This window comes from Agelaius tricolor, unplaced genomic scaffold (assembly GCF_023055355.1).
Source record: "Agelaius tricolor isolate 1412-34295 unplaced genomic scaffold, bAgeTri1.0.p SCAF_3, whole genome shotgun sequence".
Classification (NCBI taxonomy): Eukaryota; Metazoa; Chordata; class Aves; order Passeriformes; family Icteridae; genus Agelaius; species Agelaius tricolor.
In genome coordinates, this window is record NW_027269263.1 from 66,861,185 (window position 1) to 66,883,983 (window position 22,799).

Consider the following 22,799-nt stretch of genomic DNA (forward strand, 5'->3'; position numbering starts at 1 on the left):
TTTGCACAGCTGGGTTTTTGCAAATGGGGGGACCACATAGGTGGCTTCTGTGAGAAGCTGCTTCCACCATTGTCCAGCAGGCCCAATCTGTGGTGGCTCTGTAGATGGACATGCTGCTGGCCCCAGCTGGGCCATTTAGGGATGTTGGTGACACCTGTGCAATAACATATTTAAGAAGAAAATGAAAACACAGTGGAGCGTGCAGTTGGAATTTCAGCCAGAGATTAGGAGGAGGTGAGAACATGTGAGGGAAACAACATGGAGACACCAAGGTCAGTGGAGAAGGAGGGGGAGGAGGTGCTCCAGGTGCTGGAGCCAAGGTTCCTATGTAGGCCATGCTGAAGCAGCTGTGCCCCTGCAGCCCATGGGAATCCACGAGGGATTCAGAGATCCACCCACAGCCCATGGGGGATGTGCCCAGTCTGAGGCAGGTGGATGCCTGGAGGAGGCTGTGATCCACTGGGAGACCTGGTGAAGAGAGGGCTCCCCTGCTCCCCCACTGAAGCAGCCTGTCCATGGAGAAATGCACCCTATGGGAGGATGACCCAGGCCAGGGCAGTTTTGGGAGGATGTGTGCCTGTGGGGGGGACTCCTGTTGCAGCAGTTTTGCTTGGACTGCTGCCAGTGAGAGTGGAGCCACTCTGGAGAAGTTCAAGGAGAACTGTCTCCTGTGGGAGGGACCCCACGGTGCAGAAGGGCAGGGACTCCTCTCCCTGAGCATAGGAAGAGAACCTTGGGTGATGAACTGACCAGGCCCCCCTCACTCTGTCTCCCTGTGCTGTTGGTGGGGAGGAGGGAAAGACTGGGGGAAGAAAAGGTGTTTTTAAAAGGGCTATTTTACTTTTCATTGTCCTCTGATTTCATTAGTAACAAACATCAAGTTCTCTCTCTAAATTGAACAAGTTTGCCCTTGGCAGTGTGTACTCCCAGTCCTTACCTCAACTCATAAATACTTTATTAATTTTTTCTCTCTCCTCTTTCCAGTTGTGACAGGGGACGCTGAGTGAGCAGCTTATGTGGATGCCTGGTGTTTGACCAGTGTCAAACCACAACAGTTGGTCAAGCAGCCACTGGTTCCAGAGCCTGGAAATCAAGAGCAGTGAGGCATGGCACGAGTAATGGTGAGGATGAGTGTGGTCCCAAGCCCCAGCCAGTGTGCAGAGGTGGGTGAGCAAGTCAGAGGGAGCCATAGCCTGAGGTACAGCAGAGGTGTCTGCACAGGGGCCTCAGCCTGAAATCACTCTGATGCTTTCATCCCAGCAGGGGCTGTGGCAGCATTTGATCCCAGCAGAAAAAATCCATCCAGGCAGAGGAGCTGGCACGGCAGGAGCTGTCCAGCAAAGGCAGTGAGAGTGATGTGCTCACTTTGCTCTCCTAAAAGCAAGATCTTCTCCTAGGGGTGTGTGCAGCCCCGCTGGCACAAGGCAGGGCTCTTGCTGCTGTGCCCATGGCACTGGAGGCAAGAGGAGCAGAACTCCATGGTGCTCCCAGGCCGTGCCCCGTGTCTGCCCTGGCATCTGGTGCCTGTGCTCAGCTGTGCAGAGCCCCCAGAGCTGCCCCTGGCGAATGGGCCTGGCCTCTGGCTGCTGGCCCAGCTGGGGGTGCCTGTTGCCCAGCATCCTGCAGCACATCAGCCAGCCCCAGTGGGGCTCTCCAAAGCTCAGGGCAGCTGCAGGGGCCCAGGCTGCAGCTCTTGATGCAGCTGAGGCAGGCCTGGAGCTCTGCTGGCTGCCGTCACAGCTGGGACACCAGCACACCTGGAGACACCTGCATGGGGCTGCCTCACTCTGCACACCCACCAGAACCTGTGTCTGACTGCAGCCCCCAAACAGGTTGGTCCTGGCTGAGCAGTGAGACCCAGCAGGACAATGAACAACAGCTCCTGAGCTGAGATGTCCAGCCCCAAGCTGGCACCTCTGAAAGTGACACAGCTTGCACGAGCTGTTGGCAGCCTGGCCCACTTTGTTCATGCCATTCACAGGAGAATAACTGGTGTCTGATGCTGACACTTGTCTGGATGTTCTGGCATCCTCTGATTGCATTTGCACACCCAATGTCCTGCAAGGATGCTCTGGGCACTCTGACTTTACTGCTGGATGTAGAAATTTCAATGGGAAGCAACCTGTGGTTTATAGAAGACATGACCCTGCAATCCAGCACTGCTGCAAATCCCTTTTATTGTAAGCTCTTGCAAACTCCATGATGGGGCACACATTGATCTTTGACAACCATTGAATACATTTCCCCAAATCAGTTTCCCATCAAGCTGCAGAAAAGCTTCAGAAGCAGAGCAGAGCATGAAGGTGTCCAAGGAGAGCAGCACAGGAATTCAGCTTTGGCTGCTCCAAGCTCTCTATGGATCTGATGCCAAAGCCTGCCTGTCTGATACAACAGCTGCTGCTCTCAAGGTGCAGTTTCAAAAGCCACCAAACAAAAGCATGTGCCAGGATCACAGAATCACTGAATTGTTGTGTTTTGGAGGGACTTCTCGGGACCTTCTAGTCCAGACTCCAGGCTGCAGCAGGATCAGCTAGAGCAGGTTGTCCAGAATCATGTATTGTTGGGCTTTGGGTATCTCCAGACATGGAGATCTCCAGGCAGGATCTCTGGGCACCCTGAGGCGCCCTGGTGCCACAGCTTTGCTAAGGTGGTGAGGGACAAGTCAGCTGCACACTCTTGGGGCCAGCTGAGGAGGAGAGGACTCGTTCCTCAGAGCTCTCTCCTGACATGGGCAGCAAAGCAAAGCAGCTGCAGGCTCTGCCCACATCTTTGTGCCTTTGAGCAGAGCAGGAGGTGCCCTGAGGGACACAGCTGGAAACACACCAGAGAAGGAAGCAGCACAGCCTCTGCCCAGGACATTTGTCCCCCTCTCCTCTGCTCTGCTCAGACCCCACCTGCACTGCTGCCTCCAGCTCTGGGCCCACAGCACAAGAAGGATACAAAGCCGGTGGAGTGGTGTCCAGTGGAGGCCATGAAGGTGCTCCAAGGGCTGGAGCAGGTCTGCTCTGGAGAGAGGCTGAGAGAGCTGGGCATGTTCAGCCTGGACAAGACTGCTGAGGGTCCAGTACCTCAAGGATCTCCAAGAGGGCTGGAGAGGGTCTTTGGACAAGGGTATGGAGGGACAGGACAAGAGGGAATTGTTTCACACTGATGGAGGGCAGGGTTAGATGGGATATTATAAAGAAGTGAATCACCCTGAGCAGGCTGTGCTATGAGTAAAAGTTACCCAGAGCTGTTTTGACTGCCCCATCCCTGGAGGGCTTCAAGGACACGCTGGGGAGGGCTTGGAACAAGCTGGTGTAGTGGAAGGTGTCCCTGCCCATGGCAGGCAGGTGAGAATGAGATGATCTTTAAGGCTTTAAGGTCCCATCAAAACCAACCCACTCTGTGATTCTGTGATTCTGTGATTCTGTGACTTGTGGGAAAAGCCACCGAGCCTATTCTAATGACGATGTGAGGCTTATTGCCGGGGACAGGCGTTGTTGAACAAGATAACCGTTTTACCATAGAGCTCAGTCAACTTCTCCTCCAGCTTCCCCAGGCTCAGCTCCTCCACCTGGTTCTTGTCGTTCTCAGCAATGGCCCCCCAAGCCTTTGCGGGCTCTTCATCCTCCAGGCAGCAGGCAGCTGACCAGATGTGGCTGGGTCTGTTCACCCTCCCGTTGGACACGGAAGTCTTCCCAGGCACAGCACCCGTGATCACGTAGGTGCTTGTACAGCCCGTGGTCTTTCCAATCATTTTTATATCCTCGTAGACCCTCCACTGGCTATCGTTGAGATCGCTGTCCTGGGGCACTACGTTGGTCAGGGTGAAGGTGGCCATTTTACTCTCATCGTTATCCATATGGCCACTGGGATTCAAATGGCCACGGTCCAAACCCTTCAGTCCTCTGTAGTCATCGTATACAGCCTGGCTCTTTTTGATATCTTCTGCAGAGATTTTGTATTGATCTATGAGGCGTTTCTCTGATTCCATCTCTTTCAGATTACTTTTACCTGTGAGCTGGACAGGGAAAAAGAAAAAGGTGTTAGAATGGGGAATGGGAGTAATGGCGAAAGTTCCCCTGGAGGAGAAGTCTCTGAGGGTCAAGATCCCATTTTTTCTCAACTGAGTGTATGAAAATATATGAATCTGAGAGAAATCATACACATGATCAACCCACATGAACACAAAAGCTTTAAAGAGGAAGTAGGTCAGATTCGGACTGCTCTCAGTTTGACTTGTGACCTTTGTGATCCAGCCTGCAGCCCGTGCTGGGAGCATGGTTGGATGCACGAGACAAGGAGCATTTCCCACTCCTAGGATTGAAAGGTGACTTTGGTGATTCAAATCTACTTCCCTTTCCTCCTGCCACCACAGCCCAAATCTGCCCTGGGCTCTCCCTGGATCCCCTCACACCACACTGTGATTCTGTGATTTTATGTGGGGTTGCTACAGGTGTACCCCAGTCCTGGAACACCAGAGCTTGCCTCCTGTAACCCCATACACAGGGAGATGTGTCAGGAAATCAGTCCTGGAGCTGAGGTTTCCCTGGGAGGGCTACAGTTCATTCAAGGAGGAACAGTTTTGCTCGGTAAGCAAAAAGATCTCACTGTGAATGGAATCTGTTCCAGCAGTGCTGGGAATGTGTCTCAGAGCTGATCTGGGCCAGGGAGAGTTTTCAGCATCACTGCAAAGAAGTTACAAATGATCAGCCTCTGAGAGGAGCCTGTAATCCCAAAAGAGTCCTGGGGGAAGTAAATTCTCCAAAAAGGGCTCAGGAGAAAATCAACAAAATCCAAGATTTTTTGGAAGGCCAGGGTCCAAGGTCCAGGAGGAAAATGGCAGGTTGGATAGGCCTTGGAGCATGCTGGTCTAATGGCAAGTGGCCTGGCCCATGCAGGGGAGCTGGACTGAGATGGTCTTTAAGGTTCCTTCCAACACAAACCATTCTATGATGCTCCAAAAAGAGAGAATGTGGAGGCTGCAGTGGTGCAACACCAGATTAGCTGCTTGAGTTCCTATGCATAAGATGAAAAGATGATTCTTTTCATAACTTTAACAACATTTGGTTCATCTTTAGAGAAACATATTTAGCCTTCCTTTGGACTAGGGCATGTGGCTTCCTTCTCTGGCTCACCTTCCTCCAATGCTGTCCTGCTACTCTGTCCTTACCAATGACAGGAATTGCTTCTTTTTCTCTTCTGCAATTGGCCTGTTCTGCTGAAGTTTGTCTGAAGGACATTTGTGAGGGCTCTAGAGCTTGTGCAGTTCTGTCTGTCTGCTGGATCCTTCTGGAGCAAGCCTGAGCCAAAGGTGCTCGGGGTCACTGCCCATGCATGGAGATCACACCCTTGTGACTGGACCAACACTGATGCTCCTCACTTTGCAGTGCCAGAAATGTCACTCCAGAAATCCCTGCACAGTTAACCTGGCCCTCTCATCTCCAGTGCCTTTTCCCTCCAGGCTTTGTCCCTGGGCCAACTCACTCCCTTCTGAGTTTCTCATATTTCTTCTCAAATACCAATCACAAAGCCTTTTTAACTCTTCACTGGGAGCAGATAGGGTTAGGGTTCTGCCAGGGATGCAGAACAGCTCAGGGCAAAGTGGGGATCAGATCCCAGCAGGACTGTTGGTCCCTCAAGTTTAGCCTCTCCTGGAAGCCTTTTCCCCATCACTTGGGCACCCAGCACAGCAGGGCACAGGCAGGGGAAGCATTTGACTTTGTCATGTCATGCCAAGTAATGGGATTTGCTGTTCCTGTCAGGTGAAGGCAGAGAGCTGGGCACCTTGGGGATGTGATTCATCTCATGCTCCTGCTGATGTCTCAGGGGCATCAGAGGAACCATGTGGTGCAGGTGTTTGAAGTAAAATGAGGACATTCCCATCTGTGTGTCCATTCGCGTGTGTTTAGAGGGGTAGTAGGAAATAGGAGTGGTTATTTAAATGCTGCAGCTCATCTCTGAGTGGCTGGAGGGTGATGTGATGTGATGTGGTGTAAGAGAGACACCCACCTGAGGCTCAACAAACCACGATTTAGGTCTTTTGCCTTGAGCAGGGTGGTAGATGTAAGCAGAGTAGACAGGGATTCTCCTGTCTCTGTCGTACAGGGTGGCATAGTGATACGCGTTCCTGAAGCGCTGACAGATCCAGGCTGGGTTCTTTGGGTTCAGGGCATCATTTGGAATGGTCCCCGCATAGAAGAACTGAGGACAACTATCAAAGGAGTTCAGCACCTCGCTGTGTCCCAGCCAGAGGCAGCTGGCCAACACCTGCAGCAGCAGCAGCAGCCCCAGCATGGTGGCAGGATTTCAGTGAAGGGCTCTTGCTCCCCTGGAAGGCAAATGCAGAGGGACACTCAGCTGGGAGAGAGCAGATCATGGCCTGCAGCCTTTGGTGCAGATGGACAGAGCTGGCAGAGGAGAGGATTGTGAGAGACCAGGAAAGGAGTAATTTCTGTCCTCCTCCATATGGAAAAACCACAAGGGCAATAAGGGTGAAACATAAAACAGGGTTTAGGTGCCCAGAGGAGGCAGCAGTGGGAGCACTCAGCCTGTAGGAGGAAGGAGCCAAAGCCAGCAGGACTGCAATCAGCTCTCACAGCCAAGTGATCTTGTAACTGAGGCACAGCCCTGAGACAAGGTCACCTTTGCCCACCTCCCTCCTGCTCTCAGCACCTTCCCCCAGCAGACACCTGCACCTGGGCACAGACTCTGCTCAGCCCCTGCCATGCTGAGCTGGGCTTTAATCTCATGGGGCATTGGGCAGGCAAAGAACAGCAGTGCTGCACTTCCTGCAGCTCTCTGGGCCCATCCAGGTTCACACAGACACTCAGCTCTTCCACTCAGACCCAATACTGAACCCCAAATCATCCACCTGGGCTCCTGCCTCTCAGCTGACATTGGGCCACGGCTGTCCTGCTGCTCACCTTGCATTTCCACCTTATCCAAGCCCAGACTCTGAACTTGCAGACACATGCAGAGAGCAAATGAAGGGGACAAGCAGATGGCAGCAGCAAGCATGAGGGATAACACCTCTATCTTAGCAGCACAATGGCTGCTGCAGTGCAAGCCCTGAGGGGCAGCTCTTGCCCTGCTTGCTTGGGATTCCTGCTGGTGCCCAACTTCAGCTTTGCTGATTGATTTCCCTGTACAGGCAAAGGCAGCATGGCAGGAATTTCTTGGACAGCAACCTGTCCTGTTTTGTCTTTCTCAGTGCTGATGTGATTTTCAGCAGTCAGTAAGCTCATTCCTTTATGAGAAAACTGCTGACAAGCTCCCTGGGATGATGGAAAGCAAGCAAGGGGCGCCTTTGTCTCCATCCAGAGGCAGCTTCAGGTTTGGGAGAGCAGGGATGCTTCCCCTTGCATTGCCAGACACTCCTTGGAGAGATTTAATATCATCAGCATTTGCAATAAGGCAGCTGGGACAGGCAGTTCAAAGGGTTCCTGGCAGACAAAGCTGCCACAGCCTCTAAAGCACAAAGCCCACCTTGGGCTGGCAAGGGGCTGAGCTCAGGACAGATGAAGGCTTCACAAGTCACCTTGCACATTTGCCCTTGTCTTGGTCTTCTCCCTGCCCCTCATTTCTCCATTTCCACTGCATTCAGGATGCTGAGCTGCACACAGCCCTGCTCTGACCCAAGATATCTGGTCCTTTTTCTCTTTTCCAGCCCTGGATCAGGAATGTGGTGACCAATGAGCTGGAAACTGAGAACTGCAACTACAAGTCGGGACTTTATACAGTGCTCTGCTGAGCATTCCCAAAGCTGCTCCAAATCAAGCAGAGAAGGGTCTGAAAAGTCTTTCTGCATGACCCACTCCATGAGATTGAAATAAATCTAACTAAGATAATACCTAATATAACAGATTCATAGAAAATAGCCTACCTTGAGAAGGAGTGTCTGCTCACAGCCCCAAAGTGGCAGAGGAGTCTCAAATGCCTCTGCTGCAGTCTCAAGACTGTCTAGGTTTATATACTCTCTAGGAAGAGGCAGTTGCTGGATTTCCCAAGCAGGGTTCAGAGTAAATTTTCCCAGGTGTTCAGACCACACCTGTGTTTGTCCAGAGGCTTTTTGCAAGGTCATGGCTGGAGTTTTAGTACTCAATAAGTTCCTCCTTCCTTCCTATTCAACAGTTTGATGTTAATTTTCAGGTAAGTTGGCTTGAGTTTCTTTCCCAAATCTTTCCTTCTGTCCTTGCCCTCCTGACTGACAGAAAATACTAAATGGCTGCAAAATTAAAGTGCATATATGAGCTCTGATTGCTCCTTGGAGCTCAGCAACTCCAGCCTAGCCTTTGTCCATATATGTATATTTATTCCAGAAAAATCAGGAAAGATTTTTAATATTGGAATCAATGGTGAGGAAGGAGAAGGAGCTTACCTTCAAGCAGAGTCTCAGAACAGGCAGCTGAACTGTTCCTTCTGTCTTCTCCCAGGAGAAAGAGGTGTTTGAATCCTCAGGAGTGCACCTGCAATATATACCCTTTCAAAAATTTGCCCCTTGTTATAAACAAGGAATTCTAGAGAATAGAGAAGTTTTCCATTTTTATTCAGGGGGTATGTGCACACCCACCCTGAAATGTGCTGACTGTTGTTTGTCATAGTTTCCCCAGAATTTCTCCCAACTTTGCTGACTTGCAGCATGGTATGTCAGGATCAGTTAATTATCCACCCAGTCATGAAGTTGCCCTTTCTTGTAAACAGTGAATTCCAGAGAAAAGAGAACTTTTCTATTTTTATTTAGGGATTTGTTCACACCCGCTCTGAAAGATGTTGACATTCTTTTAGTTTCCTCAGAATTTCTCCCAAATTTGCTGCCTTGCAGCATGACATGTCAGGGTCAGCTAACAGGGTCTGGTGGCTTCCTTGATCATTTCCTCAATGCCACCAGCTGCAGCAGCTGCTGCTGCAGCACCTACACGTGTTTCTGCTCCCCACAGAACAGCTCTGGGGACATTGGATGGACTGGCCTGACTCTGATACACTCAGATATTCACACTCTGTCCTTCTGCAGCCTCCCAGAACATCATGCCCATGGCCAGGCTACACCTACTCTCTTGCCTGGTTGCCATGGCTGTGTGACAGCTCCATCCCAGCAGCCTGGGAAGGAGAAGGCTCTGGGGATACCTCAGAGCACCTGCCAGTACTTTAGGAGTCTACAGGAGAGCTGCAGACAGACTTTGCACAAGGGCTTGGAGCTGATAGGTGGGCTGGGTTCAGGGTTAATGTTTTTGACAGTGGCAGGTGTGGGGCTGTGTTTGGGAGTTGTGCTGAACACAGAGTTGATAACACAGAGATGTTTCTGGTATTGCTGGGCAGAGCTTCCACAGGCCAAGGCCTTTTGTGCTTTTTGTACTGCCAGGCTGGCAAGGAGGCTGGGGGTACTTGGGAAGTTGGGAGGAGACACAGCCAGGACAGGTGAGCCCAACTGACCAGAGCATATTCCAGAGCATGGGACATCATGCTGAGGATATAAAGTGAGGGGAAGGAGGAGGAAGGAGGGGGCATTTGGAGCGGTGGGTTTTGTAGCTGGGTTTTGTCTTCCCAGGTAAGTGTGAGGGGCCCTGCTCTCCTGGAGGTGGCTGAAGACCTTTCTATCCATGGGAAATGGTGAAGGAATTCCTTGATGTGCTTTGCTTGTGTGCACAGCCTTTGCTTTCCCTGTTAAACTGTCTCTATCTCCACCCAGGAGTGTTCCAGCTTTTCCCCTTCCAGTTCTCTCCCTGCTCCCGGTGGTCGGGGAGGGAGGGAGCGGCTGCGTGGGGTGTGGCTGCTGCCTGGGGTTAAACCACACCTTTGGGACAAGCTGAAAGGGCTTGGAATGGAAGGAGTGAAGGTTTAGACTGGATATTAGGATGGTATTTGTGACTGTGGGGAGGTGATGCCCCAGCACAGGTTGCCCACAGAAGCTGAGCCTGCCCCATGCCTGCAAGTGTCCATGGCCAGGCTGGCTGGGGCTTGGAGCAACCTGGGATAGTGGAAGGTGTCCCTGCCTATGGGAGGGCATGGATGTAGGCTGGTCATTAAGGTCCTTTCCAAACCAAAATATTCTGTGTTTCAATGACCATTCACTCAAAACTACATTGGACAAATTTTCTTCTGTTTCCAGAAGTCCAGGAATAACAGAATGACAAGTTGTTTGTTACAACCAGAAGTATCCAGAAGAAATGTGTGAGACCAAAGGTTTTTTTAAACAGACTGGTTGAGCCCTGTAGTTTCTTTTGTCTCTGTTAACCTGAGACTGATGTCTTAAACAAAGTGGGGTTTAGTCAGAATGGGGGAGAAGGTCAAGAAGAAGCAGATCTGTTGGAAGTGGGGCAAATTCCTCCTTTCTGATGGGGCCCAACTGACAGAACCAAGCAGCGCCCAACAGTGGTCACATCATTAGAAGGGGCCATAAACCATCAAAGACCCACAAAGTGTCCCCAAGCTCCACAGTGCTGCATGACCCAGTGTAAAACCACTCCCAGGGCAAAAGTGGGCCAATGTCCCATAATCCTGACCTCACAGAACCCATTGAACTGTTCAAGGCAAAGACCCAACCCCCACAGGATCATCAAAGTTTGGGACATCAAAGTTGGGAATCTTGTTCCTGGATCCATGGAGGTGTCTCATAAGAGCTGTTGGCAGGCTGGCCCACTTTGTTCATGCCATTCACAGGAGAATAACTGGTGTCTGATGCTGACACTTGGCTGGGTGTTCTGGCATCCTCTGATTGCATTTGCACACCCAATGTCCTGCAAGGATGCTCTGGGCACTCTGACTTTACTGCTGGATGTAGAAATTTCAGTGAGAAGCAACCTGTGGTTTATAGAAGATGTGACCCTGCAATCCAGCACTGCAGCAAATCCCTTTTATTATAAGCTCTTGCAAACTCCATGATGGGCCACACATTGATTTTTGACAACCATTGAATATATTTCCCCAAATCACTTTCCCATCAAGCTGCAGAAAAGCTTCAGAGGCAGAGCAGAGCATGAAGGTGTCCAAGGAGTGCAGCACAGGAATTCAGCTTTGGCTGCTCCAAGCTCTCTATGGATCTGATGCCAAAGCCTGCCTGTCTGATACAACAGCTGCCGCTCTCAAGGTGCAGTTTCAAAAGCCACCAAACAAAAGCATGTGCCAGGATCACAGAAACACTGAATTGTTGTGTTTTGGAGGGACTTCTCGGGACCTTCTAGTCCAGACTCCAGGCTGCAGCAGGATCAGCTAGAGCAGGTTGTCCAGAATGTTCTCTGCAGCATCTTCATGTGTGTGGCACAGCACTTGTGCAACAGCATTCCTGAACACCTCCTGACCTGACCCCCAGGGGTTCCTGACTGATGTTCCTGTGCCAAAGTGCTGTTGCATACAAGCAAGGGACATTTTCCTCAGGCACACAAAGTGAGGACCTCATTGTAGGGAGTGTAAGAGAAACCAACCCAGATATACAACAGATAAGCAGGTCCTCAGAAATCAGAGGTGCAAGCTTACAACGCAAACTTATAAAAGTTCCCTAACAGGACGGTTTGGTTTCTGAATGGACCAAGGGATCTTTGTTTAGCTGCTCACTCAAGCAAAGTTTAGAAAATGCCACTGTCTTGATTCTCTTGTTTCCTTCTCTTTTGGGACAGCACATGGCAACATGCTTAGTCCACAGAAAGTGAACCCTTGGTGTTAATGGGGAAGGTCTCAACCAACTGCCTGATCCAACACTTTGCAGTAAAGTGGCTTGAGGTCACAATGTCTCCTCACAATTCCCAGCAAAAATAATTTTTCCGTAGTGACTAAAATCCCTGTGACACACTGGAGCCCAGAGCTCTCCCCAAAGATGGACAGACACAGAGCAACCTGCAAAATTACCCTGCCATGGCAGTGCAGCTGCACCTTCCCAGGGAACTCAGGTGCTTCCCACCTCACCGTGGGCATGGAGCAGCTCTGGGCTCAGCAAAGGGCTCCGTCCCTACTGCCCAGTCACAGCAGGCTCAGCAGAAAGCAGAGGCCATGCCAGATGAAAGGTGCCTGGCAGCATGCTTGTGGAGCTGGGGCAGCCCTCTGCTCAGCTCCAAGCTGGCTTCCTGGGAGAAACACAGAATTCTTTCTCTTGGAAAAGGCCTCTGGGATCGTGGAGTCCAACCTTTGAGCAATCACCACCTGCTCAAGAGGACCATGCCACTGAGTGCCACATCCAGTCTCCAGCAACTGGGATTCCACCACATCCACAGGCAGTCCATTCCAATCTTGAATCACCCTTTATGTGAGGAAATTCCTCCTGATGTGCCACCAGAATCTCCCCTGCTGCAGCTTGAGGCCTTGCCCTCTCGTTGTCTCCCTGGCTGTCCAGCAGAAAAGGCTGATCCCCACCTGGCTACACCCCCTTTTTCAGGGAGATGGAGAGAGAAATGATCTCTCAGAGCCCCCATGTCTGGGCTAAAGAAGCCCAGCTGCCTCAGCTGCTCCTCACAGGCCTTTCCCTGCAGGGCCTTCAGCAGCTCCATGGCCTTGCTCTGCACTGCCTGCAGAGGTGGCCTTGGCCCGTGGATCCAGCCTGTCCAGATCCCTCTGCAGAGCCTTCCTGCCCTCCAGCAACTGAGTCTCCCACCAAACTTGGCATCATGCGTGATCTTGCTGAGAGTTCACTGCATCCCCTCATCCAGATCGTCAGGAAAGATCTTCAACGGGACCGGGCCCCACACGGGTCCCTGGGGACAGCGCTTGTGGCCGGACGCCAGCTGGATGTGGCACTGTTCACCAAGGCTCTCTGGGCCTGGACATGCAGACAGCTCCTGAGGCAGCCAGGAGAGCACCTCTGCAAGGCCTGGGCTGGCAGCTTTTCCAGGACAATGCTGTGGGACACTGTGCCAGAGGCTTTGGTGAAGTCCTGGCAGACACTTCCACAGCCTCCCCCCCCATCCACTGGGCCGGTCATCTGGTCATCAAAGGAGATCAGGTTTGCTATTGTGTTCTTATTTTCTTTTCTTTATTGTTAGGATCAGGGTGAAAGGAGCAGGAGAAAGTGTTTCTTGTGTTTGCTGTTCTGTGTTTATTAATTCTTCTCTGTGTTACAGTCTTACAAATTGTGAGTTCTGTGGCATTCAACTAACAAGCTACAAAATGGCCCACTATCTTTCTCCACCAAGTCTTTTAAGGCTAAACTATCCAATTGAGAAATGAAACCCAAATTATTTTTGCTTTTAACTGAATAGCTAATGACTGAAATTCCACAATGCAGTCTTTTCTAACAAATTACATAAAATTATCCAAAGCCATGTGAAGAAGATAGTGAAGAACAACTAGCCAGCACCCTAAGACGTCCCTTTTGCTTTATATATATATTGCTGTATTCAAAAATGTTAAATCCTAAGTTTTTCAACCTTTTATATTACATACTTCAAATTACACACCTGCAATTTCAGGGCTATCAGTCACTTCTGGAAGCCTTGTCCAAGTCCTCAGGTCAAATGCAGCATTCCCTGGAGGGTCTGTGCCTTTCAACACAGAAAGTTTAAAATTCTCAGCATCCAGGCTTCCAACAGTTCACTAGGCAGGACCTGCCTTTCCTAAAGCCCTGCTGGCTGGCTGGGACTGATGCCTTGGTTCTCCTGGATGTGCCCTGTGATCCCACTCAGGACAATCTCCTCCAAAACCCTTCTGGGAAGCCAGGTCAGGAGGACACACCTGTAATTCCCCAGATTCTCCTTCCCGCCCTTCTTGTGCATGGGTGTCACAATGGCCAAACTCCAGGCAGCTGGCACCTCCCCCGTGGCCACCACTGATAGACCTGATGGAAAGCAACAGTCCTCATGAATGAAAGAAGGCAGAGTCCAAGCTGATCCTTTTCTCTCTTGGGCTTCCCATGTATTTCACAAGCTTGCTGGGGATGGCAGGGCATTTCTGCTTACTGCCAGGGGTGAAGGTCCTGGGAAGGGCCTGGGAAGTTGACAGAGGTGGCACTGATGGGCTTGGTGTGTTGCTTTTGCACAGCTGGGTTTTTGCAAATGGGGGGACCACATAGGTGGCTTCTGTGAGAAGCTGCTTCCACCATTGTCCAGCAGGCCCAATCTGTGGTGGCTCTGTAGATGGACATGCTGCTGGCCCCAGCTGGGCCATTTAGGGATGTTGGTGACACCTGTGCAATAACATATTTAAGAAGAAAATGAAAACACAGTGGAGCGTGCAGTTGGAATTTCAGCCAGAGATTAGGAGGAGGTGAGAACATGTGAGGGAAACAACATGGAGACACCAAGGTCAGTGGAGAAGGAGGGGGAGGAGGTGCTCCAGGTGCTGGAGCCAAGGTTCCTCTGTAGGCCATGCTGAAGCAGCTGTGCCCCTGCAGCCCATGGGAATCCACGAGGGATTCAGAGATCCACCCACAGCCCATGGGGGATGTGCCCAGTCTGAGGCAGGTGGATGCCTGGAGGAGGCTGTGATGCACTGGGAGACCTGGTGAAGAGAGGGCTCCCCTGCTCCCCCACTGAAGCAGCCTGTCCATGGAGAAAAGCACCCTATGGGAGGATGACCCAGGCCAGGGCAGTTTTGGGAGGATGTGTGCCTGTGGGGGGGACTCCTGTTGCAGCAGTTTTGCTTGGACTGCTGCCAGTGAGAGTGGAGCCACTCTGGAGAAGTTCAAGGAGAACTGTCTCCTGTGGGAGGGACCCCACGGTGCAGAAGGGCAGGGACTCCTCTCCCTGAGCATAGGAAGAGAACCTTGGGTGATGAACTGACCAGGCCCCCCTCACTCTGTCTCCCTGTGCTGTTGGTGGGGAGGAGGGAAAGACTGGGGGAAGAAAAGGTGTTTTTAAAAGGGCTATTTTACTTTTCATTGTCCTCTGATTTCATTAGTAACAAACATCAAGTTCTCTCTCTAAATTGAACAAGTTTGCCCTTGGCAGTGTGTACTCCCAGTCCTTACCTCAACTCATAAATACTTTATTAATTTTTTCTCTCTCCTCTTTCCAGTTGTGACAGGGGACGCTGAGTGAGCAGCTTATGTGGATGCCTGGTGTTTGACCAGTGTCAAACCACAACAGTTGGTCAAGCAGCCACTGGTTCCAGAGCCTGGAAATCAAGAGCAGTGAGGCATGGCACGAGTAATGGTGAGGATGAGTGTGGTCCCAAGCCCCAGCCAGTGTGCAGAGGTGGGTGAGCAAGTCAGAGGGAGCCATAGCCTGAGGTACAGCAGAGGTGTCTGCACAGGGGCCTCAGCCTGAAATCACTCTGATGCTTTCATCCCAGCAGGGGCTGTGGCAGCATTTGATCCCAGCAGAAAAAATCCATCCAGGCAGAGGAGCTGGCACGGCAGGAGCTGTCCAGCAAAGGCAGTGAGAGTGATGTGCTCACTTTGCTCTCCTAAAAGCAAGATCTTCTCCTAGGGGTGTGTGCAGCCCCGCTGGCACAAGGCAGGGCTCTTGCTGCTGTGCCCATGGCACTGGAGGCAAGAGGAGCAGAACTCCATGGTGCTCCCAGGCCGTGCCCCGTGTCTGCCCTGGCATCTGGTGCCTGTGCTCAGCTGTGCAGAGCCCCCAGAGCTGCCCCTGGCGAATGGGCCTGGCCTCTGGCTGCTGGCCCAGCTGGGGGTGCCTGTTGCCCAGCATCCTGCAGCACATCAGCCAGCCCCAGTGGGGCTCTCCAAAGCTCAGGGCAGCTGCAGGGGCCCAGGCTGCAGCTCTTGATGCAGCTGAGGCAGGCCTGGAGCTCTGCTGGCTGCCGTCACAGCTGGGACACCAGCACACCTGGAGACACCTGCATGGGGCTGCCTCACTCTGCACACCCACCAGAACCTGTGTCTGACTGCAGCCCCCAAACAGGTTGGTCCTGGCTGAGCAGTGAGACCCAGCAGGACAATGAACAACAGCTCCTGAGCTGAGATGTCCAGCCCCAAGCTGGCACCTCTGAAAGTGACACAGCTTGCACGAGCTGTTGGCAGCCTGGCCCACTTTGTTCATGCCATTCACAGGAGAATAACTGGTGTCTGATGCTGACACTTGTCTGGATGTTCTGGCATCCTCTGATTGCATTTGCACACCCAATGTCCTGCAAGGATGCTCTGGGCACTCTGACTTTACTGCTGGATGTAGAAATTTCAATGGGAAGCAACCTGTGGTTTATAGAAGATGTGACCCTGCAATCCAGCACTGCTGCAAATCCCTTTTATTGTAAGCTATTGCAAACTCCATGATGGGGCACACATTGATCTTTGACAACCATTGAATACATTTCCCCAAATCACTTTCCCATCAAGCTGCAGAAAAGCTTCAGAGGCAGAGCAGAGCATGAAGGTGTCCAAGGAGTGCAGCACAGGAATTCAGCTTTGGCTGCTCCAAGCTCTCTATGGATCTGATGCGAAAGCCTGCCTGTCTGATACAACAGCTGCTGCTCTCAAGGTGCAGTTTCAAAAGCCACCAAACAAAAGCATGTGCCAGGATCACAGAATCACTGAATTGTTGTGTTCTGGAGGGACTTCTCGGGACCTTCTAGTCCAGACTCCAGGCTGCAGCAGGATCAGCTAGAGCAGGTTGTCCAGAATCATGTATTGTTGGGCTTTGGGTATCTCCAGACATGGAGATCTCCAGGCAGGATCTCTGGGCACCCTGAGGCGCCCTGGTGCCACAGCTTTGCTAAGGAGGTGTGGGACAAGTCAGCTGCACACTCTTGGGGCCAGCTGAGGAGGAGAGGACTCGTTCCTCAGAGCTCTCTCCTGACATGGGCAGCAAAGCAAAGCAGCTGCAGGCTCTGCCCACATCTTGTGCCTTTGAGCAGAGCAGGAGGTGCCCTGAGGGACACAGCTGGAAACACAGCAGAGAAGGAAGCAGCACAGCCTCTGCCCAGGACATTTGTCCCCCTCTCCTCTGCTCTGCTCAGACCCCACCTGCACTGCTGCCTCCAGCTCTGGGCCCACAGCACAAGAAGGATACAAAGCTGGTGGAGTGGTGTCCAGTGGAGGCCATGAAGGTGCTCCAAGGGCTGGAGCAGGTCTGCTCTGGAGAGAGGCTGAGAGAGCTGGGCATGTTCAGCCTGGACAAGACTGCTGAGGGTCCAGTACCTCAAGGATCTCCAAGAGGGCTGGAGAGGGTCTTTGGACAAGGGTATGGAGGGACAGGACAAGAGGGAATGGTTTCACACTGATGGAGGGCAGGGTTAGATGGGATATTATAAAGAAGTGAATCACCCTGAGCAGGCTGTGCTATGAGTAAAAGTTACCCAGAGCTGTTTTGACTGCCCCATCCCTGGAGGGGTTCAAGGCCACGCTGGGGAGGGCTTGGAACAAGCCGGTGTAGTGGAAGGTGTCCCTGCCCATGGCAAGGAGGTGAGAATGAGATGATCTTTAAGGCTTTAAGGTCCCATCAAAACCAACCCACTCTGTGATTCTGTGATTCTGTGATTCTGTGACTTGTGGGAAAAGCCACCGAGCCTATTCTAATGACGATGTGAGGCTTATTGCCGGGGACAGGCGTTGTTGAACAAGATAACCGTTTTACCATAGAGCTCAGTCAACTTCTCCTCCAGCTTCCCCAGGCTCAGCTCCTCCACCTGGTTCTTGTCGTTCTCAGCAATGGCCCCCCAAGCCTTTGCGGGCTCTTCATCCTCCAGGCAGCAGGCAGCTGACCAGATGTGGCTGGGTCTGTTCACCCTCCCGTTGGACACGGAAGTCTTCCCAGGCACAGCACCCGTGATCACGTAGGTGCTTGTACAGCCCATGGTCTTTCCAATCATTTTTATATCCTCGTAGACCCTCCACTGGCTATCGTTGAGATCGCTGTCCTGGGGCACTACGTTGGTCAGGGTGAAGGTGGCCATTTTACTCTCATCTTTATCCATATGGCCACTGGGATTCAAATGGCCACGGTCCAAACCCTTCAGTCCTCTGTAGTCATCGTATACAGCCTGGCTCTTTTTGATATCTTCTGCAGAGATTTTGTATTGTTCTATGAGGCGTTTCTCTGATTCCATCTCTTTGAGATTACTTTTACCTGTGAGCTGGACAGGGAAAAAGAAAAAGGTGTTAGAATGGGGAATGGGAGTAATGGCGAAAGTTCCCCTGGAGGAGAAGTCTCTGAGAGTCAAGATCCCATTTTTTCTCAACTGAGTGTATGAAAATATATGAATCTGAGAGAAATCATACACATGATCAACCCACATGAACACAAAAGCTTTAAAGAGGAAGTAGGTCAGATTCGGACTGCTCTCAGTTTGACTTGTGACCTTTGTGATCCAGCCTGCAGCCCGTGCTGGGAGCATGGTTGGATGCACGAGACAAGGAGCATTTCCCACTCCTAGGATTGAAAGGTGACTTTGGTGATTCAAATCTACTTCCCTTTCCTCCTGCCTCCACAGCCCAAATCTGCCCTGGCCTCTCCCTGGATCCCCTCACACCACACTGTGATTCTGTGATTTTATGTGTGGTTGCTACAGGTGTACCCCAGTCCTGGAACACCAGAGCTTGCCTCCTGTAACCCCATACCCAGGGAGAAGTGTCAGGAAATCAGTCCTGGAGCTGAGGTTTCCCTGGGAGGGCTACAGTTCATTCAAGGAGGAACAGTTTTGCTCAGGAAGCAAAAAGATCTCACTGTGAATGGAATCTGTTCCAGCAGTGCTGGGAATGTGTCTCAGAGCTGATCTGGGCCAGGGAGAGTTTTCAACATCATTGCAAAGAAGTTACAAATGATCAGCCTCTGAGAGGAGCCTGTAATCCCAAAAGAGTCCTGGGGGAAGTAAATTCTCCAAAAAGGGCTCAGGAGAAAATCAACAAAATCCAAGATTTTTTGGAAGGCCAGGGTCCAAGGTCCAGGAGGAAAATGGCAGGTTGGATAGGCCTTGGAGCATGCTGGTCTAATGGCAAGTGGCCTGGCCCATGCAGGGGAGCTGGACTGAGATGGTCTTTAAGGTTCCGTCCAACACAAACCATTCTATGATTCTCCAAAAAGAGAGAATGTGGAGGATGCAGTGGTGTAACACCAGATTAGCTGGTGAGTTCCTATGCATAAGATGAAAAGATGATTCTTTTCATAACTTTAACAACATTTGGTTCATCTTTAGAGAAACATATTTAGCCTTCCTTTGGAGTAGGGCATGTGGCTTCCTTCTCTGGCTCACCTTCCCCCAATGCTGTCCTGCTACTCTGTCCTTACCAATGACAGGAATTGCTTCTTTTTCTCTTCTGCAATTGGCCTGTTCTGCTCAAGTTTTTCTGAAGGACATTTGTGAGGGCTCTAGAGCTTGTGCAGTTCTGTCTGTCTGCTGGATCCTTCTGGAGCAAGCCTGAGCCAAAGGTGCTCGGGGTCACTGCCCATGCATGGAGATCACACCCTTGTGACTGGACCAACACTGATGCTCCTCACTTTGCAGTGCCAGAAATGTCACTCCAGAAATCCCTGCACAGTTAACCTGGCCCTCTCATCTCCAGTGCCTTTTCCCTCCAGGCTTTGTCCCTGGGCCAACTCACTCCCTTCTGAGCTTCTCATATTTCTTCTCAAATACCAATCACAAAGCCTTTTTAACTCTTCACTGGGAGCAGATAGGGTTAGGGTTCTGCCAGGGATGCAGAACAGCTCAGGGCAAAGTGGGGATCAGATCCCAGCAGGACTGTTGGTCCCTCAAGTTTAGCCTCTCCTGGAAGCCTTTTCCCCATCACTTGGGCACCCAGCACAGCAGGGCACAGGCAGGGGAAGCATTTGACTTTGTCATGTCATGCCAAGTAATGGGATTTGCTGTTCCTGTCAGGTGAAGGCAGAGAGCTGGGCACCTTGGGGATGTGATTCATCTCATGCTCCTGCTGATGTCTCAGGGGCATCAGAGGAACCATGTGGTGCAGGTGTTTGAAGTAAAATGAGGACATTCCCATCTGTGTGTCCATTCGCGTGTGTTTAGAGGGGTAGTAGGAAATAGGAGTGGTTATTTAAATGCTACAGCTCATCCCTGAGTGGTTGGAGGGTGATGTGATGTGGTGTAAGAGAGACACCCACCTGAGGCTCAACAAACCACGATTTAGGTCTTTTGCCTTGAGCAGGGTGGTAGATGTAAGCAGAGTAGACAGGGATTCTCCTGTCTTTGTCGTACAGGGTGGCATAGTGATACACGTTCCTGAAGCGCTGACAGATCCAGGCTGGGTTCTTTGGGTTCAGGGCATCATTTGGAATGGTCCCCGCATAGAAGAACTGAGGACAACTATCAAAGGAGTTCAGCACCTCGCTGTGTCCCAGCCACAGGCAGCTGGCCAACACCTGCAGCAGCAGCAGCAGCCCCAGCATGGTGGCAGGATTTCAGTGAAGGGCTCTTGCTCCCCTGGAAAGCAAATGCAGAGGGACACTCAGCTGGGAGAGAGCAGATCATGGCCTGCAGCCTTTGGTGCAGATGGATAGAGCTGGCAGAAGAGGGGATTATGAGAGACCACGAAAGGAGTAATTTCTGTCCTCCTCCATATGGAAAAATCACAAGGGCAATAAGGGTGAAACATAAAACAGGGTTTAGGTGCCCAGAGGAGGCAGCAGTGGGAGCACTCAGCCTGTAGGAGGAAGGAGCCAAAGCCAGCAGGACTGCAATCAGCTCTCACAGCCAAGTGATCTTGTAACTGAGGCACAGCCCTGGGACAAGGTCACCTTTGCCCACCTCCCTCCTGCTCTGAGCTCCTTCCCACAGCAGACACCTGCACCTGGGCACAGACTCTGCTCAGCCCCTGCCATGCTGAGCTGGGCTTTAATCTCATGGGGCATTGGGCAGGCAAAGAACAGCAGTGCTGCACTTCCTGCAGCTCTCTGGGCCCATCCAGGTTCCCACAGACACTCAGCTCTTCCACTCAGACCCAATACTGAACCCCAAATCATCCACCTGGGCTCCTGCCTCTCAGCTGACATTGGGCCACGGCTGTCCTGCTGCTCACCTTGCATTTCCACCTTATCCAAGCCCAGACTCTGAACTTGCAGACACATGCAGAGAGCAAAGGAAGGGGCCAAGCAGATGGCAGCAGCAAGCATGAGGGATAACACCTCTATCTTAACAGCACAATGGCTGCTGCAGTGCAAGCCCTGAGGGGCAGCTCTTGCCCTGCTTGCTTGGGATTCCTGCTGGTGCCCAACTTCAGCTTGGCTGATTGATTTCCCTGTACAGGCAAAGGCAGCATGGCAGGATTTCTTGGACAGCAACCTGTCCTGTTTTGTCTTTCTCAGTGCTGATGTGATTTTCAGCAGTCAGTAAGGTCATTCCTTTATTAGAAAACTGCTGACAAGCTCCCTGGGATGATGGAAAGCAAGCAAGGGGCGCCTTTGTCTCCATCCAGAGGCAGCTCAGGTTTGGGAGAGCAGGGATGCTTCCCCTTGCATTGCCAGACACTCCTTGGGGAGATTTAATATCATCAGCATTTGCAATAAGGCAGCTGGGACAGGCAGTTCAAAGGGTTCCTGGCAGACAAAGCTGCCACAGCCTCTAAAGCACAAAGCCCACCTTGGGCTGGCAAGGGGCTGGGCTCAGGACAGATGAAGGCTTCACAAGTCACCTTGCACATTTGCCCTTGTCTTGGTCTTCTCCCTGCCCCTCATTTCTCCATTTCCACTGCATTCAGGATGCTGAGCTGCACACAGCCCTGCTCTGACCCAAGATATCTGGTCCTTTTTCTCTTTTCCAGCCCTGGATCAGGAATGTGGTGACCAATGAGCTGGAAACTGAGAACTGCAACTACAAGTCGGGACTTTATACAGTGCTCTGCTGAGCATTCCCAAAGCTGCTCCAAATCAAGCAGAGAAGGGTCTGAAAAGTCTTTCTGCATGACCCACTCCATGAGATTGAAATAAATCTAACTAAGGTAATAGCTAATATAACAGATTCATAGAAAACAGCCTACCTTGAGAAGGAGTGTCTGCTCGCAGCCCCAAAGTGGCAGAGGAGTCTCAAATGCCTCTGCTGCAGTCTCAAGACTGTCTAGGTTTATATACTCTCTAGGAAGAGGCAGTTGCTGGATTTCCCAAGCAGGGTTCAGAGTAAATTTTCCCAGGTGTTCAGACCACAGCTGTGTTTGTCCAGAGGCTTTTTGCAAGGTCATGGCTGGAGTTTTAGTACTCAATAAGTTCCTCCTTCCTTCCTTCCTATTCAACAGTTTGATGTTAATTTTCAGGTAAGTTGGCTTGAGTTTCTTTCCCAAATCTTTCCTTCTGTCCTTGCCCTCCTGACTGACAGAAAATACTAAATGGCTGCAAAATTAAAGTGCATATATGAGCTCTGATTGCTCCTTGGAGCTCAGCAACTCCAGCCTAGCCTTTGTCCATATATGTATATTTATTCCAGAAAAATCAGGAAAGATTTTTAATATTGGAATCAATGGTGAGGAAGGAGAAGGAGCTTACCTTCAAGCAGAGTCTCAGAACAGGCAGCTGAACTGTCCCTTCTGTCTTCTCCCAGGAGAAAGAGGTGTTTGAATCCTCAGGAGTGCACCTGCAATATATACCCTTTCAAAAATTTGCCCCTTGTTATAAACAAGGAATTCTAGAGAATAGAGAAGTTTTCCATTTTTATTCAGGGGGTATGTGCACACCCACCCTGAAATGTGCTGACTGTTGTTTGTCATAGTTTCCCCAGAATTTCTCCCAACTTTGCTGACTTGCAGCATGGCATGTCAGGATCAGTTAACTATCCACCCAGTCATGAAGTTGCCCTTTCTTGTAAACAGTGAATTCCAGAGAAAAGAGAACTTTTCTATTTTTATTTAGGGATTTGTTCACACCCACTCTGAAAGATGTTGACATTGTTTTAGTTTCCTCAGAATTTCTCCCAAATTTGCTGCCTTGCAGCATGGCATGTCAGGGTCAGCTAACAGGGTCTGGTGGCTTCCTTGATCATTTCCTCAATGCCAC

At 51.1% G+C, this 22,799-nt stretch overlaps 2 protein-coding genes across 2 annotated transcripts; both read right to left on the bottom strand.

The window, feature by feature from the left end:
* Positions 1 to 2,160: 2,160 nt before the first annotated feature.
* LOC139587612 (endonuclease domain-containing 1 protein-like) lies at positions 2,161 to 8,453 on the bottom strand. Its single transcript, XM_071422010.1, has 3 exons — positions 8,363 to 8,453; positions 5,995 to 6,313; positions 2,161 to 4,003 (listed from the first exon to the last, which is right to left on the bottom strand). The coding sequence occupies exons 2-3, from the start codon at positions 6,277 to 6,279 to the stop codon at positions 3,461 to 3,463; spliced, it is 828 nt and encodes a 275-aa protein (XP_071278111.1). The 5' UTR covers positions 6,280 to 6,313; positions 8,363 to 8,453; the 3' UTR covers positions 2,161 to 3,460.
* A 7,660-nt stretch (positions 8,454 to 16,113) lies between these two features.
* On the bottom strand, positions 16,114 to 22,354 carry LOC139587613 (endonuclease domain-containing 1 protein-like). The gene is made up of 3 exons (XM_071422011.1): positions 22,293 to 22,354; positions 19,923 to 20,241; positions 16,114 to 17,937 (listed from the first exon to the last, which is right to left on the bottom strand). Exons 2-3 carry the CDS (start codon positions 20,205 to 20,207, stop codon positions 17,395 to 17,397), a joined length of 828 nt encoding a protein of 275 aa, XP_071278112.1. The 5' UTR covers positions 20,208 to 20,241; positions 22,293 to 22,354; the 3' UTR covers positions 16,114 to 17,394.
* Positions 22,355 to 22,799: the final 445 nt, after the last annotated feature.